Source organism: Suncus etruscus (assembly GCF_024139225.1).
Source record: "Suncus etruscus isolate mSunEtr1 chromosome 15 unlocalized genomic scaffold, mSunEtr1.pri.cur SUPER_15_unloc_1, whole genome shotgun sequence".
Taxonomy (NCBI): Eukaryota; Metazoa; Chordata; class Mammalia; order Eulipotyphla; family Soricidae; genus Suncus; species Suncus etruscus.
This window is the reverse complement of record NW_026060286.1, coordinates 580,004-599,234: the sequence shown is the minus strand read 5'-3', so window position 1 is coordinate 599,234 and position 19,231 is coordinate 580,004. Positions and strand designations below refer to the sequence as shown.

The 19,231-nt window shown below is 49.4% G+C and overlaps 2 protein-coding genes across 3 annotated transcripts in view; one reads left to right on the top strand and one right to left on the bottom strand.

The window, feature by feature from the left end:
• The window catches only part of LOC126000433 (zinc finger protein 345-like), a 55,882-nt gene that overhangs the window by 14,886 nt on the left and 21,765 nt on the right, over positions 1–19,231 (bottom strand). The window contains exons 1-2 of one of the 2 annotated variants that reach the window (XM_049767722.1): positions 6,049–6,139; positions 2,672–2,798 (exon numbers count right to left, since the gene is read on the bottom strand). The exons of the other annotated variant lie outside the window; for it this stretch is intronic. Coding sequence (XP_049623679.1) covers positions 2,672–2,798; positions 6,049–6,081 — 160 coding nt within the window. The 5' untranslated portion in view covers positions 6,082–6,139. Of the gene's footprint in view, positions 1–2,671; positions 2,799–6,048; positions 6,140–19,231 lie in introns of those variants that run through there. 2 annotated transcript variants of the gene reach the window in all.
• On the top strand, positions 11,612–18,591 carry LOC126000438 (zinc finger protein GLI4-like). The gene is made up of 4 exons (XM_049767728.1): positions 11,612–11,784; positions 12,525–12,651; positions 16,436–16,518; positions 17,311–18,591. The coding sequence occupies exons 1-4, from the start codon at positions 11,659–11,661 to the stop codon at positions 18,562–18,564; spliced, it is 1,590 nt and encodes a 529-aa protein (XP_049623685.1). The 5' UTR covers positions 11,612–11,658; the 3' UTR covers positions 18,565–18,591.

The window sequence follows — 19,231 nt, the reverse complement described above, 5'->3', positions numbered from 1 at the left end:
CCCAAGGACCATGAATGTAACCCTAAGCACTGAAGCAGGGCAGAGCTTCTGAGTCCACCACACTGAACACAGGAAAATCAGAACTCATTTCCTTGTGCCACTGTTGTGTATGTAAATATTTTGGGGGATTACTATGTTGCTCACCCTAAACTGATTAGGTGATTGTGCCCTACCCTAGGGTGTGACCTGGTATTCTGCCCCCACCCTAGGGTAGGACCTGATTCTGCTTCCACCATTGGTTGGTATCTGATCCCACCATTGGGTGGTACCTGACTCTGGGGTATAAGAGCAAGGGTCTGTGGAAGGCGGGGGCTTTTGCTGGCTGGAACTGAAGCTGAGTCTTTGGACTTCAGTTTTGTCTTCCGAATAAAGCGAATATTTCCACGAGCCTGACTGTCTGCGAGCTGTTTACCCGCCGTTTCACCTCAGAACCGTGGGCTAGACAGGGTGGCAGACGCGTGCTCCGAGCTGGAAGAAAAAGGCCTCATTCTCCATCCCACCATCAGTCAATCTCTTCAGGGGCTGATTTGCTACATGCCACCAATTATCTGATAGGTAAGACTTAACATTTCAGAGTTCAAATGAGGGACCTAGATAATTTATCAGGGATAGGACAGTGTTTGTCTTGCATGTGACAAAGTGTTTGCCTTGCACGTGACAAAGCCGAGTTCAATCTAAGCTAGGAGTAATTTCTGAGCACAAAGCCTGAACACTGTCAGGAAAGGCAATCACACTGTTTTTTGTCTCTGTTTTTTTAGGGGGTTTTTTTGGGGGGGCCACATCCGGTGATGCTCAGGGGTTACTCCTGGCTATGCACTCAGAAATCACTCCTGGCTCGGGAGACCATATGGGACGACGGGGGATCGAACTGTGGTCCATCCTAGGCTAGCGCTGGCAAGGCAGACGCCTTACCGATCCATGCCACAACTCTGGCCCAATCACGCTGTTTTTCAAAACTTAAAAAATAATTTAAAAGAAAATCAAAGGGCAACCGTGATAGCACAGTGGTAGGGTGTTTGCCTTGCATGTGGCCAACATACGATGGACCCAGCATCCCATATGGTCACCAGAGCCTGCCAGGAGTGATTTCTGAGTGAAGAGCCAGAAGTAATCCCCGAATGTTGCAGTATGTGGCCCAAATTCTCCTTCCACACACACAAAATAAATAAATTCAAATTGAGTCTAAGGCAATAAGCCTCAGAGTTGCTTCTGCCACATGATGTCCTGGACACCAGGAGAATGACCCCAAAGAAGGAACATAGCATGTTTATTTGTGGCACCAGTTGATAAAAAGAAAACAAGAAAACAATGTAAGTGAAATAAAAGTAAATAGACTTAGCAGTTAGGGTAGTGAAGATCTACTGTGACAATGATAGTTGGAACTGATCACTGTGGTCTAGAACTGGGTGCTTAAAGGGGATAATATGGTCTGCATGGTATTCCTTCATTAGCAATAGTGCAAACTACAGTGTCAAAGAAAAGAAAAGAGAGGGGTTGGAGTGATAGCACAGTGGTAGGGCATTTGCCTTGTAAGCAGCCAATCTAGGACAGACCCTGATTTGATCCCTGGCATCCCATATGGTCCCCCAAGCCTACCAGGAGCAATTTCTGAACACAGTGCCAGGAGTAACCCCTGAGCATGGCTGAGTGTGGTCCAAAAATCAAAATAAAGAGAGAGATAGATCGAGAAACAGAGAGTGACAAAAGTAAAAGCCTGCCTTTTGGGGAGTATGGGTGGGAGATAAACTAAAGGGAATCATGCGGGGAATGTACATTGGTGAAGGGTAGTGTACATTCTATGACAGAAACTCAACCATGAACAATTCTGTACCCATGGTGCTTAAATAAAGTCATTACATTATTTAAAAATAAATGGGAGAGATAGCACAGCAGTAAGGCATTTGCCTTAGACGCAGAAGGACAGCTGTTCAAATCCCGGCATCCTATATGGTCCCCCGAGCCTGCCAGGAGCGATTTCTGAGCATAGAGCCAGGAGTAACTCCTGAGCACTGCCAGGTGTGACCCAAAAACCAAAAAAATAAAATAAAGTAAATGGGGTTTAGTGAAAGCAGGAGGTATGAAAGCCTGAACGGTATGTGGGTCAGGTGTTTATCTTCCAGGAAGTAAACCTGGGGTTATCCACAACAATTCATATGGTCCCATGATCCAGACAGGAGTGATCCCTGAACACCAACCAGATGTAGTACAAAAACCCAAAAACAAAGGAAAGTATAAGAAATCCTCAGAGAGGGGCCGGGCGGTGGCGCTAGAGGTAAGGTGCCTGCCTTGCCTGCGCTAGCCTAGGATGGACCGCGGTTCGATCCCCCGGCGTCCCATATGGTCCCCCAAGCCAGGAGTGACTTCTGAGCACATAGCCAGGAGTAACCCCTGAGCGTCACCGGGTGTGGCCCAAAAACAAAAAAAAAAAGAAAAAAGAAAAAAAAAAAGAAATCCTCAGAGAAACAGCTATACCCATGCCTACCAAATGTCTTAGGTAGGCGAATCACTCCTGTTTTTGATCACCCATTCACAAAAGGGGGGTGACGTAAGAGATATGCTGCAACCCCATGAATGAAAAAGGGGTACCTGTCCCAGCCCCCCACTTCCTAACAGGGATCCCCAAATCCCTCCACAGGTGTGCCTGGCACAGGTGCCCCAGGGCAGCTCTCACCTACAGCCCGAAGGTGCTGGTAGGTTTCCAGCATCACGTCTCTGTAGAGCTTCCTCTGAGAGGTGTCCAGGCAAGGCCACTCCTCTGGGGTGAAGCTCACGGCCACATCGGGGAAGGTCACCGCATCCTAAGTCAGCGCACACAGGAGATGGTGTCAGGGCCTAGAACCACATTGGGCCCTGGTGATAAAGACAGGACCCTCACCCCCAAAGGACCTAGAGGGGCTCAGCACCTCTCCCCTCTGCCCTCAGGTAGAACCAGCCTTGACATCTTTTTCTCCTCCAGGCACTCCTGGCTGATGCTATTTTGATGTGGGGCCAGAGCAATAGCACAGTGGGTAGGGCATGGACCTTGGTAGGTACTGCAGGTATCTGACCCGGGCTCGATCCCCAGAATCCCATATGATTCCCCAAAACTTCCAGGGATTTCTGAGCACAGAGCTAAGAGTAACCCCTGAGCATCACTGGGTGTGGGCCAAAACCCAAAAATAAATAAATAAATAAATAAATAAATAAATAAATAAATAAATAAATAAATAAAATTATACAAACACATGGTAGTAGGGGCCAGCTCTGCACTCAGCTAACACAGATTCTATCCACACAGCAATACTTAGTCCCTTTGGTACCACTAGGCATAAATAACATCCAAACAGAAGCCAAAAAGTAACTCTGGGTGCATCCCCAAACACTACACCAACCATGCACTCCCACCCCTACAAGCCCATGTTCATGGAGAATTAGAAACACTCTATGTGTGTTTGGAAGAATCAGCACTCACGCCTCACATCTGACCTACTCCAAAGTAGGTAGAAATAACTCAACCTTACAAAAGCTATGCCTTAGCCAAAGAAACTTTGCTCTTGTTTTGCTCTTTGCACCACAACTTGAGTTAACTCCAGATATTTGTTTTTGAAAGTCAAACTGTCTGGATGAAGAGGTGGAGACTCTCAGGACAGGGAGAACCAGGGAGAAGAAAGGGATGTCCTAGACTAGAGGCTTAGTCCTGGAGTGAGAGTAGCAGGATGAAAACCTAACATGATAATTTGGGTCTGACCCCCAACACACCAACAGGTCTCAAGTGACCCTTAAGGAGTGATCCCTGTGAGCAGAGCCAAGAGGAAGAAGCCCTGAGGACCACTGCCAGCTAGAAAAGTAAAATAAGGGCCCGGAGAGATAGCACAGCAGCGTTTGCCTTGCAAGCAGCCGATCCAGGACCAAAGGTGGTTGGTTCGAATTCCAGTGTCCCATATGGTCCCCTGTGCCTGCCAGGAGCTATTTCTGAGCAGACAGCCAGGAGTAACCCCTGAGCACCACCGGGTGTGGCTCAAAAAACAAAACAAAACAAAACAAAAAAGTAAAATAAAAACAACAACAAGGGGCCAGTGAGGTGGCGCTAGAGGTAAGGTGTTTGCCTTGCAAGCGCTGGCCAAGGAAGGACCAGAGTTTGATCCCCCGGCGTCCCATATGGTCCCCCAAAGCCAGGGGCAATTTCTGAGCACTTAGCCAGGAGTAACCCATGAGCATCAAACGAGTGTGGCCCAAAAAACCAAAAAAATAAAAAATAAAAACAACAACAACAAAACAAAAAAACAAAACACCTTGGGGCCGGAGATATAGCCCAGCAGTAAGGCATTTGCCTTACACGCAGTCAATCCAGGATGGATGACGATTCTAATTCCGGCATCCCATGCGGTCCCCCATGCCTTCCAGGAGCAATTTCTGAATGCAGAACCAGGAGGAACCCCTAAGCACTGCTGGGTATGACCCAAAAAACAAAAAACAATAGAACAATTAAAAATAAAACTTGGTGGCCAGAAGTATAGCATGGCTGATAGGGTGTTTGCCTGGGACACAAACAATCCAGGTTTGACTCCTGGCATTCCATATGGTCCTGAGCCTGCCAGAAGTGATTCCTGAATACAGGAATAACCTTTGAGCTCCTTGGAGTGTGGGCCAAAAGCAAAACAAAACAAATAAAGCAAACCAACACAACCCAGAGGGCCAGAGAGATACTACAGCAGGTAGAGTGCTTGCCTTTCCACACAGCTTACCCATGTTAATCCCATAAACCCCATATTTTTTGTATTTCTGTCTGGAGTGAGCCAGATGTTCACGTGAGCCAAATGCTAAATGTGCGTGTACGCGCACGCGTGCGCGCACACACACACACACACACAACACCATACAAAAACACCAACTACCCAAAAATTAATAGAGAAATGTAGGCCCTGGAAAAAACCAAGCTGGAATGCTGTCAAACACTGAAGCTGCTCAACAGAGCTTGAAATGACTGAACACAGGTGGCACACTCCAGACTCAGTAAGAAGCACAATGGATACCTGGCCTCATGCATCTTCCTGCTACTAGGGGACAAGCAGCAAAATAAAGCAGCAGAGGATGGCACCAGGAGAGGAAGAGCATTAAGCTTTTATGACTGAAATCCAGGATTACACCATCAAATTCCACACCAACATCAAGGTCCATGGGAGCTGGAAAGGTGATGGTGTTAGAGGTAAGGTGTCTGCCTTGCGAGCGCTAGCCTAGGACAGACCGCAGTTCGATCCTCTGGTGTTCCATATGGTCCCCCAAGCCAGGGGCGATTTCTGAGTGCATAGCCAGGAGTAACCCCTGAATGTCAAACGGGTGTGGCCCAAAGGGGGAAAAAAAACCATATCAGGGTCCATGCTACCAGAGTCATCAATAATAGGGGCTGGGGGAAAAATTAGGGGCTGGAGCAGTGGCACAAGTGGTAGGGCATTTGCCTTGCATGTGCTAACCTAGGATGGGCTGCAGTTCAATCCCCCAGCATCCCATATAGTCCCCGAAGCCAGGAGCAATTTCTGAGCGCATAACCAGGAGTAACCCCTGAGCATCACCAGGTATGGCTCCCAAAAAAAGCAAAAAATAAAAAATTAAAAATGTACCAGGGGCCCGGAGAAATAGCACAGCGTTTGCCTTGCAAGCAGCCAATCCAGGACCAAAGGTGATTGGTTCGAATCCCGGTGTCCCACATGGTCCCCCGTGCCTGCCAGGAGCTATTTCTGAGCCGACAGCCAGGAGTAACCCCTGAGCACCGCCAGGTGTGACCCAAAAACCAAAAAAAAAAAAAGTACCAGGAGGTCATGCTTGAGCACTGTGAATGCAGTAAGTCCTGAGCACTGCAGGCATGGCCCATAAACCAAACTCAACAACAACAACAACAACAAAATAACAAAGACAAGAATAGCCTCAAACAGTAGAGATGGGTGCTGTGGCCAGGAGTCCCATCAAAGCCAATTCCTTTTTGAAACAACTCTGGGCCCCTCTGAACCTGTGTGGGGCCTGCACATTACTGTCCCCCCAACCTGCCCCCTTCTAAGCCCACACTGCTCCTACCTGGGGACAGGATGTCAAACGATGAGGCCCCATCTTCTCCCACCTCGATTATTCCCGAAGAGTCGCAGCAAATCCCTTTGCAGGAAGCCCTGGAGGAAAATCACAGCTGTGAGCACCAAAGAAGAGTACCACTCCTGCCCCCTGACAGGGGCTGAACACCTGGAAGCCAGTTCAGGCCTACATGGGGAGATGAGACCAGAGGCTCCTTCCTCTCCTGGGGACCTAGAGGCATGTTGGGATCAGGCTGTGAGAAGGACAGGAGCGATGGCCTCGCTCTACAGGGAGGAAACTGCAGCCTTGAGTCCAGCTTCCTGGATCCCTGGGCCCCACACAGCCTTTGGGAGCCCAAGACAGGGGCTGGTGTCGCAGTAGTCCTCAAACTATGGCCCGCGGGCCACATATTGTATTTGTATCTGTTTTGTTTCTTCATTGCAAAATAAGATATATGCAGTGTGCATAAGAATTCGTTCATAAGTTTTGTTTTTACTCTAGTCAGACCCTCCAATGGTCTGAGGGAAAGTGAACTGGCCCCCTGCTTAAAAAGTTTGAGGACCCCTGGATCACCACCACCTCTGCCCTCTGCAAAGCAAGTGGGGAGGACAAGAGCCTAGGAGCACCCTCCAGGGGTCATGGTCACTTCAGGGCCCAGGTGGACACAGGGACCACCCCAGATTTGTCCCCTTAGCCCAGGGCTCCCCTGGGTCCTGCTTTACACCAATCCCGATCTTCATATGTGCAGTTGGACTTGGACATGCCCCTTGAATACCAACACGGTAATGACTGTTGAACCTGGACACGCCCTCTAGACACAACCCTTTTATGCCACACTGGGTATAAAAGGAAAAACTTGGAGTCGGGTGCTGGGATAGTGACCCAGAGATCAGGCCTGCTGATTGTAGGACCCAGAGATAAAGCAATGGAGAGATGCTGCCTGCTTTGTATCTAAGTTTCTTCTCTTCTATCACATGTTGGTGACCCTGGGTGGGCCCCTTTGAGCCCTGCAGCACCAGGCCCTGGGCCCTGGCAGCGCTGGGCCTCTGCAAGATGCAGCTCTACAGCCCTGGCAGTCCTGGGCCTCTGCACCCAGGCATCCAGTAAGAGTTCATTTTTGTATTGTAACATTTGTACTAAGTGCTCAAATCAAGGGACAAGAGGAAGGAATCTCTAAGACTCAGCACACATGCCACCTGCATGTGGGTGGACAAAGAGTAACCCCTGAACACGACCAGATCTGGCCAAAACCCATTAAATTAAAAAACAAAGGTCATGGGCCCGGAGAGATAGCACAGCGGCGTTTGCCTTGCAAGCAGCCGATCCAGGACCAAAGGTGGTTGGTTCGAATCCCGGTGTCCCATATGGTCCCTCGTGCCTGCCAGGAGCTATTTCTGAACAGACAGCCAGGAGTAACCCCTGAGCACCGCCGGGTGTGGCCCAAAAACCAAAAACAAACAAACAAACAAATAAAGGTCACTTTTCATGAAGGGTGGGGGCCTATGGTACTGCCCGTCAAAGTGAATCTGGAGGCACTCCGAATGAAGCCCTTACACCGCTGATCGGCTGCAAACCCTGCTGTATCCCCCAAGCCCCAAGTTCTCATAAAGCTCTGCCACATCCCAGAACCTCTGCCAGAAACTTTTGAGCCCCAGAAGGTACAAAAAAGCGAAATCCAGCCGCCCTATGATCGCCCCAGCGAGCTCCGAGTCTCCCAGCAAAGACGCCGGCGCTGCTTGCTGTGCATGGGCCAATCTCGAGTCCCCGCCAGCCTGCCAGCCTGCCTGCAGCCCACACATGCACCAGCCCCCATCAGAGCTACGGGGAAACTGAGGCTCTCAGGGGGTTATTAAGCTCCAGGCTTGGGGGCTCGATTCCCCCACTGCGCCAGCCGGCGTCCATCCAAACCCGCTTATAAAATTAAATATAAAAAATTAGGGCCGTAGGGGCCAGAGAGATAGCAAGGAGATAGCATGCCTTGCATGCAGAAGGACGGTGGTTCGAATCCCGGCATCCCATATGGTCCCCCGAGCCTGCCAGGCGCGATTTCTGAGCGCTGCCGGGTGTGGCCCAAAAACAAAACAAAACAAAAATTAAATATATATTGGTTACTTTCAAGTCCGTTTTCTCCTGGGCCAGGTGATCCCGGCTCCCTCCCCGCACCTTCCAAGTTATTCTAACTCGTGTTCAATGCCGAGGTTCTGGCTGCCCTAAATCGAAATCAACGCCAGCAGTCTGTCCGGGCCACCGCCAGCTTCCTCCCCTTCGGAAGGGGGCCCCCCACTGCGGTGCCGCTTGGCAGACCGTGGATGAATCGGGGGGGGGGCATTCAAGAGTGACCACTAGGTGGCCGGAGAGGAAAATCGGCCTTCCGAGCCCCCCCCTGCTCCCCCGGGGCCCCCTTCACCGAGGCCTTACCTTCGGCCGCAAAGGCCTGGCGGCACGGCCGCGAGACCGCCCACCAGGCCGAGAGTCCCGGAGGAAAAAAAAATAAAAATAAAAAGGACCCGGATTCGGTGACGTCACCCCACTGCCAGCCATCGGTGACGTCACCCCACTGCCAGCTATCACTTTAAAGGGCAGGCTCCAGGGAGCGAGCTGGCATTTCCCTGGTGCCAAGGTGAAATTTTAAGACTTGGGTCAGGGGACCCCAACAGTTGGAGGTCTCCAGCTCGAGGAGGAATGGAAGGTGAGGGATGAGCAACTTGATGAACAATTTTCTCCCCACCTAGGGGGAAAAAAACCGCTCACGGGCCACGAATACAGACGTCTTGGAGGCCAGTGACTTGGAAGGTCTATTTGCATGGTAGGGTATGGTGGCTGCGACTGTGAATATGGGGGCGACGCCCAAAATAGAACTCAGAGCTCCCCCATAGAAAGCAAGCGGTCCAACACTGCAGTTCTACCCCACACCCAGACATATACGCATTTCCAAAACTTTTCTAAATGACCAATCCATCCTCACACGGAGAGTGCTAAGACCTCTATAGATAGATTTTAGGGTGGAGCCCAATGTCAGAATACAAAGAAAGGGGAGGTTAGCCAGAGCATTACAACTGCACGAAATGGAAAAAAAAAAAATACTACACGAAATGCACTTGCCTTACAAGCAACTGAGTGGGGCTCGACTCACACTTAGCCACGCATTCCATTGAAGCACGCTAGGAGTGATCCTGGAGCAGAGAGCCAGGATCCCAAATCAAAAACTAAATGAAGAGGAAGCTTCTGACCCTGGACCAACGGTGGTTCGAATCCCGGCATCCCATTTGATCCCCGGTGCCAGCCAGGAGCGATTTCTGAGTAGAGAGCCAGAAGTAACCCCAAAAAACAAAACAAAAAAATAAATAAATAAATAAAATAAAAAATAAATAAAAAGAAAAAAGAAGGGAAACGAGGACTGAGTGGTCGAATTTCAAAGCAAAGGGGTCCCACTTTGCCAAACTGCCTGGGCAATCCAAGTGCAGCCAGCCAGGTGACCCGTCTGGCACTGAGACTCCCCGCTAGGACCACGCCTAAAGGTTTCTTTTCCTTGCCAATAAATCGGGTCTGTCGCTTTAAGGCGCGATGAAAGGTGCCAGTGACGTCACCCACCTGGGCTGTCGGTGCGCCGCTTCGGCCTAGGGATCGGCTCCGGAGTCTGCGTGGGTGGGACTAGATAAGGGGGTCCCGGGAGAGACGTGGGGGGTCGTTGAAGGACGGCGCGGGGCCTGGCTGTGTGCGGTAGGGGTGTGGAAAAGTCACCCCCGTGTGCGCCCAGAGAAGCGTTTCTGCAGCGCCTGGCCGCTGGTCCCTGGATGTTGGGGTGAGTCGTGGAGGGAGGAGACGGTACCCCGGACTCGCTGCACCGGGCTCAGAGCATCGCTATGGAAATGCCTTTGTCTCTGCACGTTGCTTGTGGTCTTTGGGGCCGCGTCAGGGTTATTTTTTCCGAGCTCGGGAGGTCGGGGTGCCCCGCACTGAGTTCTCGGGCCTTGCAGCCAGGCATTGCGGGGATGCAGCCTGGGACTTTGGGTCTCTCCAGCCACACCCCCTAGTGCCAGGGGGCACCTTGCTGGGCCCGGGTTCCTGCTAGGCGTGTGCCCTCTGTTCTTTGTCTCCCCAAACCCAGACACTTAGGGGCTCCCAGAACTCTCCCCACCGTACGAGATCGCGGGGAGGGGATGGTAGAAGAAAAGGGGGAATGCAGCGCACTGCTAGCTGATTGTTTGAGAAGGCAGGGTAAGGGGCTTCCTGTCCCCAGCGTAGGTTGCGCTTGCATTGGTGCTATCACTGGCTTTCTCCCCTGGCCCAGGCTTTCTTCCCTCCAGCTGCTCTGTACATGCAGAATGAAGATCTCAAGGGCCTGGGGGCGGGGGGGGGGGCAAATTTGCTGGAAGCCCATGGTATTGCCTTGTGAGGTTGCTTGTAGCCCCCTAGAAGGCTCAGTCACTGAGAGCTAAATACTGGGTGCATGCTTCGGGTGGTATCCCCTGCAAGCCAGGCTGAGAGATGTGGAAAGGACAAAAATGGAAAGTTTTGATCTCTGGAAAATTTTCTGATTACTTTAGGGTGTGCTAGTTTGATGCAGGAAGAGGGGAGTGGGTTTAGGGTTCAGGTTCCTAGTTTTCTGAATTTCCAGTACCATTTGAGATAGACTTCAGATGCAGGTTGGGGTAGGGTGGATGGGGCGGGGTGCTTGTTCCAGAAGAGGAAGAAAGGAAGGAAATTTGCAGTTCCCTAAGCAGAAATAAAAAGCAATTTTCACTGAACACAACTTGAAGCCAGGCCAGTGTCCAGCCACTGAGTCCAGCCTTCCTGGACTGAGGCTCCAGGCCTAGTGTTGGGATTGAGTAAAGGCACTTGAGCCAGGAGCAGATTATGACCAGGCTGGCTGGAGTCACAGACACTCCTGGGATGGTGATGGCCTGGTGCTCCGACTCAGTGCTGAGGAGTGACCACAGCACAGAGAGAGGAGCCCATGAGTACATTGGGCAGAACCTAAAATCAAAAGTAGACAGCGAAATTAAGAACTGGAAGTCTTGGGTTAATTCAGAAGAAATTTGAGTGGAAAGAAGTTTTTTGAAGGGGCCCCACAGCCAGCTGTGCTCAGGACTTATTCCTGGCTCCAAGCTCAGGAAACACTGTTTTTTGTTTAGTTTTTTTTTTTTTTTGGGGGGGGGGGGGGTTTGGCCACACTCAGTGGTGCACAGGGGTAACTTCTGGCTGTGCGCTCAGGAATCACTCTTAGTAGGCTCGAATATGGGATGTTGGGATCGAACCAGGGTTGACTACATGCAACTAGCACATGTCTTCCCTGATGTTTTTGCTATTGATCCAGAACAGGACTTGCTCCTGGTGGAGAGGGTGCAGGGGATGGAGGGGAGCTCCTGTTCTCCTGGACAGGGGCCTTGAGCCAGAGAGGCTTGGACCCAGAGAGGATCCACTTTCCTCCTCTGTAGAATGAGACCACAGCTCCTGTCGCAATGGGCAGCCTCAATCCCCACCTGCTGCTGCATCCCCAATAATGGAAGGAGCCTCTGGCCGAATCTTCCCATGTGGGTCTATAAGCTGGTGCCTGAGGGTACGACCCATCACTGTGTTTCTAGCTTTAGTGCAGCGTTTCTGGTCAGATCAGTGGGGATGGGGGTAAGGTCATCTCAGTGTGCCCTGAGATGTGTCTTAGATTTTTTCTTCCAGGTCATCTTCACTCTTGACTTGACCAGGGCAATAAGAGAGATGATGAGTCCTGAGCCAAATCATCCTCAGGTAAGCAGGAAGTATGGCCTGGGGATAATCAGGAAGTTTGGCCTGGGATTAACTGGCCTTGGGAAATGACCCATAGGAGCACTGGCTTCTAAATTGATCACTCTTGGGTAATTTATTGATTTCCTGATTTTAGACTCACTATTTGATGCTCAGGGACTATTTCTCACTCTGCTCATGAGTGACCATTGGAGGTGATTGGGGAACCTTTTTAAGTGCAGAGAGTGAATCTGGGTTTGGTCACGTGCAAAACAAGTGTCCCACTCACTATTCTGTCTCCTGTTCTTATTCCTAGAGCATCTCAAATTTACTTAATGTTGGATTATAGGAGGAAAATATGATAAGAATATTAAAATATGATAAAAAGGGGGGGCTGGAGCCATGGTACAGTGGTAGGGCGATTGTCTTGCACGCAACTGACCCAGGGTGACTGTGGTTCAATTCTCCGGCATTCCACATGGTCCCCCAAGCCAGGAGCAATTTCTGAGCACATAGCCAGGAGCAACTCCTGAGCATCACTGAGTGTGGCCCAAAAAATGATAAAAAGGATAGTTCTGAGATCATGTTATGCCATCCCAAATTTCTAGAGGGATTTCTTCAGGCATGCCCATGGAGAGAACTTTGAGGCTGGTTCCTCCTGAGGCCAGAGGGGAGAGGCCCTGAGTTCCTCTAGTGCTCTGGGGGAAGGGGGCTCTCCTCCTCGATTTAGGCTGGACCCTGATCTCCTATGTGTACTGACTCAGGACATGGTGACTTTCTCCGATGTGGCTGTGAGCTTCTCCCCAGAGGAGTGGCTGTGCCTGAATGCCTCTCAGAGGAAGCTCTACAGAGATGTGATGCTGGAGACCTACCAGCACCTGCAGGCAATAGGTGAGAGCCACCCTGGGTGCCTTCATGGGCCATACTCATAGGGAGACCCCCAGATGTGTGGTGTATAGGAAGTGGGGTGATGAGCCAGGTGCTCTGCTCTGCTCTGGGAACCAAGTAATGGTAAACTTGTTTTGCACATTCCTGTCCTGGGTTTGACCCTTGGCACTTTATAAGACCCCTGAGCTTGACTAGGGGCACTGCCAGTCATGCCTTCTCCAAGGGGAAAAATAAAGAAAGAAATTTTTAATGTTTTATGAATCTGACTGTTTAAATTTGTGTCTAGTGCTCAGAGAGAATTAATTTGCATAGGTCAGTGGGGTGGGGTGGGCCACCCTCTACAGTGCTCAGGGGTTACTCCTGGCTCTGTGCTCAAAAATCACTCCTGGCAGCTAATCCCGGACAGACCCGGGTTCAATTCCTGGCATCACATATGGTCCTCTGAACCCTGCAAGGAGCGATTTCTGAGCGCAGAGCCAGAGTAACCCCTGAGCACTGCCAGATGTGACCTAGAAACCCAAAAGAAAAAAAAAGGAAATGAGAAAAATCAGGACTTGATTCATAGGGAAGGCTTGTCTTATTATATTTTCTGTCTTTACATCTTTGGTGGAGACACACCTAATCATCTTTTGGGGTACTCCTGGGTCAATGCTCATGGGATATTTCTGGGTCAGTGCTCTTGGTAATCACATGATGCTGGGGTTTACATCACAGCGCCCTGATGCCAACCGTTCACTCTTGCCCATTTGAGTGCTCTCTGACTCTGAGCTTTCTTGTCTTTTCCATGTCACTTACTATGGGTTTCGCCCTCCACGTGAATAGAACAGTCCACAGCCAAACCTGTGATGATCTCCTGGTTGGAAGGAGACTTGAGGGCAGTGAGGAGAGACATCATTGAAGGTGAGAGCTATGGGGGATTCATTGGTTAATTGCTTTATTGGCTCTTGTTTTAGGGGGAAAGGGGCCCATCCCTGTTTGTGTCTATTATCTTGGTGCCCAGGGTCTTTTTTTATGTAGATATTTTTAAAATAAGTTTTTTAATTTTTAAATTTTTTATAATATTTTTTATTTAAACACCTTGGTTACAAACATGATTGTGGTTGGGTTTCAGTCATATCAGATGACACCCCCCCATCACCAATGCAACATTCCCATTACCGATGACCAAATATCCCTCCTCCCCTCCCCGCCCTACCTGTACTCAAGACAGGCTTTCCACTTACCTCATATATTCTCATTGTTAGGATAGTTCGCACTGTGGCTATTTCTCTAACTAAACTTATCACTCTTTGTGGTGAGATTCATGAGGTTGGCTGTGACATCCAGCCCTCCTCTCTTTTGTCTCTGAAAATTGTTGAGAAATGTCTTTCATTTTTCTTAAAACCCACAGATGAGTGAGACCATTCTCCGTCTTTCTCTTTATCTCTGACTTATTTCACTCAGCATAATAGATTCCATGTACATTCATGTATAGGAAAATTTCATGACTTCATCTCTCCTGACGGTGCCCGGGATCTTAATACAGGCTCCACGCAGGGAGATCAACCTGAGATGCTAGGGACCGTGGGGTGGTGGATCCCATCTCAGTTCTTTACACTTACCAGGCACCTGCTCTACCAGCAAGCCACATCAGGGCCCTGGGGTGAGTATATTAGAACCCTAAGGATCACTGCAGTGAGGAGTTGCTCAGAATGACAAACAACATATCCAAACCGAGTTGACTGACAGTCTAGATCCTTGATGGCGAACCTATGGCACACGTGCCAGTGGTAGCACGCAAAGGCCTTGCAGCTGGCACGTGGGAAAGGGTCCGCAATTAAGTTATGCGGTGCGGTGGGAGGCGAGTGTGCTGGTGTCTGCTTTGCAGCTCTTCTGGCAACAGGGCTGGACTGGCCATTGGGAGGACCAGGCATCATGCAGCAGTTTGGGCACTTGGGCTCAAAAAGGTTAGCCATCACTGGTCTAGATGATTGGTCTGTTAGTATCTTCCCCTTCTCCCCCATTTCATCTGTGGGTCCAGAATGCTAGGACAGTGGGAAAGGCACATGCCTTGCACAGGGCCCACCTGGGTTTGATCCCTGCCATCCCATATGCATCCCCAAACATCACTAGGAGTATATCCAGAGTGCAGAGCCAGGAGTAAACCTTGAACAGCTCTGCTGTGGCCAAAATCCAAACATCATATTAATTAAAAAAATAATAATAAATTGGGTGTAGAGAGATAGCATGGAGGTAAAGCCTTTGCTTGCAGAAGGTCGGTGGTTCGAATTCCAGCATCCCATATGGTCTCCTGAGCCTGCCAGGAGCGATTTCTGAGCATAAAGACAGGAGTAATCCCTGAGCACTGCTAGGTGTGACCCAAAAAACAAAACAAAACAAAAAATTAATTAATTATTATTCATAATAAAGACAAAAGAAAAAACACCAAAACAAAAATGAAACTTCCATTTTTATCTAAATAGACTTGAGAACTGGAGCGATAGCAGAGAGGGGAGTGCACTAGGTTGACCAGTTTTGATCCTTAGTCACCCAAAGGGTTCCCCAAGCCCTATCAGAAGTAATTCTGGAGTGCAGAGCCAGGAGTAACTCCTGAGCATGTCCAGGTGTAGATCTTCCAAAAATAAATAAGTAGAAATAAGTAAAAATACAGTACAGATGGGGTCGGAGCCATAGTACAGAGATAGGGTATTTGCCCTGCATGTGGCCAACCCAGGATGGACCCGATTCTATCCCTGGCATCCTGTTTGTTCCCTTGAGCCTGCCAGGAGCGAATTCTGAGTGCAAAGCCAGGAGTAACTCCTGAGTGCCGCCAGGTGTGGCCCAAACTCCTCCCCAAATATATAGTACAAGGCTGGAGCAATAGTGCAGTGGGTAAGGTATATGCCTGGCATATAGCTGACCTGAGTTTGATACCTGGCACTCATCATCTCCTAGTGGTCCAGGATTAATCCCTGCCTACCAGGAATAAGCCCTTAAAAAAGCAGATGCATGGGGCCAGAGAGATAGCACAATAGCATTTGCCTTGCAAGCAGCCGACCCAGAACCTAAGGTGGTTGGTTCAAGTCCCGGTGTCCCATATGGTACCCCTTGCCTGCCAGAAGCTATTTCTGAGCAGATAGCCAGGAGTAACCCCTGAGCACTGCCAGGTATGGCCCAAAAACCAAAAACCAAAGAAAAAAAATAAATAAATAAATAAAAGAAGAAAATGTATATATATAAATATTCTAAATCTGAAGAGAGAGCAAAGGGTTAAGGAACTGGCCTTGGACTGGCCAATCCATGTTCAACCCTCAACGACACAGAGGTACTCCACGTACCAACAGGAGTATTATATGAGCATAGCCAGGATCACCTGAAAACTAAAACTGACCAACTTACTAGAGGGCTTGTAATATAGTACAATGGGTAAGGCATTTGGCTTGCAAGCAACCAAATGAGATTTGAGACCTGATACCACAAGAATAAATAAAAAAAATTTATAAATAAAATAAATTTGATACTTGATACCACAAAAATAAATGGTTGATACCTCAGCCTACCAGGACTGATCCCTGAGCACAGAGCCAAGAGTGGCCCCCCAAAAAAATAAAATGAGAAAAAAGCAAATGAAGGTTCATATCACTGCAGTTAGCTCAGTCAGCAGCCTTTCATTCTGAAAATTCATTGTTTTCTTGGTTTGTCTTTTGGTGTTGGAACCAAATCTACCTACTTCTGCATTCTTACCCTGAGAACCTTGTGTGTGTCCCTTCCTCTGCTGATTCTTCCATTTCCTCTTGTTTTCTTTTAGATTGGGAATTATTCCTTCAAAACAAAGATACGACAGTTCATGCATGTAAAGACAGAATGGAAATACTCGGTAGGATTAAGATGGTAAGAGCAATAGACTGATATTTGTTATGTTTCTCATGAAAAATTCAAAACTCAGATGATCTTACATTGAACATTAATAATAATGATCAAAAAAAACAATGATCAGTGTTCAAGTGGATTGTCTTTTGGAGCCAGAGAGACAGTACAGTGGGGAAGGCACTTGCTTTGCACGTAGCTTGAACCCCAGCATCCCAGAGAGGGTCCCATGAGCCCACCATGAGTGAATTCTGAGTTCATAACCAGGAATGATCTCTGAGCTCACAGACAAGAGTAAGTAAGACCTGAGCACTGCCAGGTGTGGCTAAAAAAAATAAAGGCAGTCCAGAGAGATAGTACAGTAGGTGGGGGTGCTTGCCTTATACCCTGGCTAACCCAGGTTCAATCCCCAGCATCCTATATGGTCCTCAAGAGCCCAGTAGAAAAGATCCCTGAGCACAGAGGCAGAAGTAAGTTCTAAACACTACTAGTTATGGTTTATAACAAAAACACAAAACACGAGGCTAGGGCGATAGCACAACAGGGAGGGAGGGAATTTGCCTTGCATGCAGCCAATTTAGATTCTATCTCCAGTATCACACATGGTCCCACAGCACCGCTAGGATTGACCCCTGAGCGCATAGCCAGGAGTAAACCCTGAGAATAGCCAGATGTGGCTCCAGTACAACAAAAGAGGAAAAACAAAGCAAAAACACCAAAAATCTAAGCCTGCACTGCTTGCTTTGGTTTGAGGTGTGGGTGGGGAGTGGGGGGTGTCAGTGCAGAGGAATCCCTGCATGTCTCTCCCTCTCACAGAGCTGCAGCCAGCCTTGCTCAGATGGATCTGCCCGTGAGCTCTGTGGAAAAGGTGCCCGTGAACTTCTGTGTCCTCAGCCTCGTGGGAACAGATGCCAAGGTGGAAAAAGCTCCCTGCAGCCCCAGCCAGCCTGTCCTGGCAAGACCATTCCTTCTCGCAGCTGTACTCAGCTCCCCCAAACACCCAAGGGAAGCATGGCCCTTCCTGGCTTCCAAGGCAGCAAAAGTTTCAGAGGGAACCTCATTCCCCTTCCTGGAGTGAACCCCAACAAAAGCCAGGCCGGTGGCAGAGACGACGGGGACCCGGGGCAGTTCCTCATTGGCGGGAAGCGGGACCACATTACCCATCACCGCTACGAGTGCCCGCAATGTGGCCGCATCTTCAGCCAGTCGTCGGGCCTGACGAAGCACATGAAAATCCACACTGGTGAGCGCCCTTACGCGTGTCAGCAGTGTGGCAAGGCCTTCACACAGTCCTACAACTTGATCGCACACATGCGGATTCACACTGGGGAAAAGCCTTACGCGTGCCACGAGTGTGGCAAAGCCTTCACTGAGTCCTCAGGCCTCCGGAAGCACCGGCGGATCCACACTGGCGAGCGTCCCTATGTATGCCAGGAGTGTGGCAAGGCCTTCACACAGTCCTCGGGCCTGAGCCAGCATATGCGCATTCATACAGGTGAGAAGCCCTACGCATGTCAAGAGTGTGGCAAGGCCTTCACCGAGTCCTCCAGCCTCACCAAGCACCTGAGCACGCACACGGGGGAGAAGCCCTATGTCTGTCAGTGGTGTGGGAAGGCCTTCACGCAGTACTCAGGCCTGAGCCAGCATATGCGCATCCACACAGGTGAGAAGCCCTACGCATGTCAAGAGTGCGGCAAGGCCTTTACCGAGTCCTCCAGCCTCACCAAGCACCTGATCACGCACACAAGGGCGAAGCCCCATGCCTATCAGTTGAGTGGGAAGGCCTTCACGCAGAGCATGTACCTGACAAAACACAAGCAGATGAGTCCCAAGGAGAAAGAGCCCACGCGTGCCAGGAACCCAGGATTGGCTTCATGCGGGCCCTGGTCCTGCACCAGCCTAGGAAAAGCCAAATGGGAGAGAAGATATTTGAAGTTCCAGCCCTCTGAACAAAGGGAAGCAGACCCAGTGTCCAGAAACTCTGTCACTCAAAGTGGGCTTGGGAATGTCACCAAAATGGGGAATCAGTTGGTGCTGTCCGCTGCTGTGTGGAATGCTGGCTTGCTCTAAGAAATGTCTCTAGCAAAAATATACTTGGTGACTTAGACTTTACAGGAAAACCATCCTAGGTTGGGGTGAGAATAGGGGTGACAGGAAATGGGACAACTCAAGGTTAGAGAGTAGGAAGGAGAGATTACATGCCTTGAACCAGAATCTTTGGGGTTTGACTTTATTTGGTTTATTTGGGGGCCACACCCAGCGATGCTCAGGGGTTATACCTGGCTTTTTGTTCAGGAATCACTCCTGGTGGGCTCGGGAGACCCTAGCATTGGTCCTCAAACTACGGCCCTCGGACCACATATTGTATTTGTATCTGTTTTGTTTCTTCATTGCAAAATAAGATATGCAGTGTACATAAGAATTCATTTATAAGTTTTGTTTGTACTATAGTCAGACCCTCCAATGGTCTGAGGGACAGTGAACTGGCCCCCTGTTTAAAAAGTTTGACGATCCCTGCATGGCAGGGGTCAAACCTAGGTTGGCTACATGTAAGCCAGAGTGCCCTCCCACTGTACTATCGCTCTGGTCCCTGAGCCAATTTTAAAAACCAAACAAAAGCCACAGGAGAGAAATCTGGTGAGTGTAAGGCAAATGTCATCATTATAAGCCATCAGCTTTTGCGACTTCCTCCATCCTAATAAAAACGGTCTGATCAAATCAAGAAAAACTGAATATG

What these genes read in the sequence shown, in the direction of transcription:
- LOC126000438 (XM_049767728.1), top strand. Translation starts at nt 11,659, where the DNA reads ATGGGGGTAAGGTCATCTCAGTGTGCCCTGAGATGTGTCTTAGATTTT. An exon ending in CTGAGCCAAATCATCCTCAG is followed by an intron (nt 11,785 to 12,524) that starts GTAAGCAGGAAG and finishes GTACTGACTCAG; the next exon opens with GACATGGTGACTTTCTCCGA. An exon ending in CCAGCACCTGCAGGCAATAG is followed by an intron (nt 12,652 to 16,435) that starts GTGAGAGCCACC and finishes GTTTTCTTTTAG; the next exon opens with ATTGGGAATTATTCCTTCAA.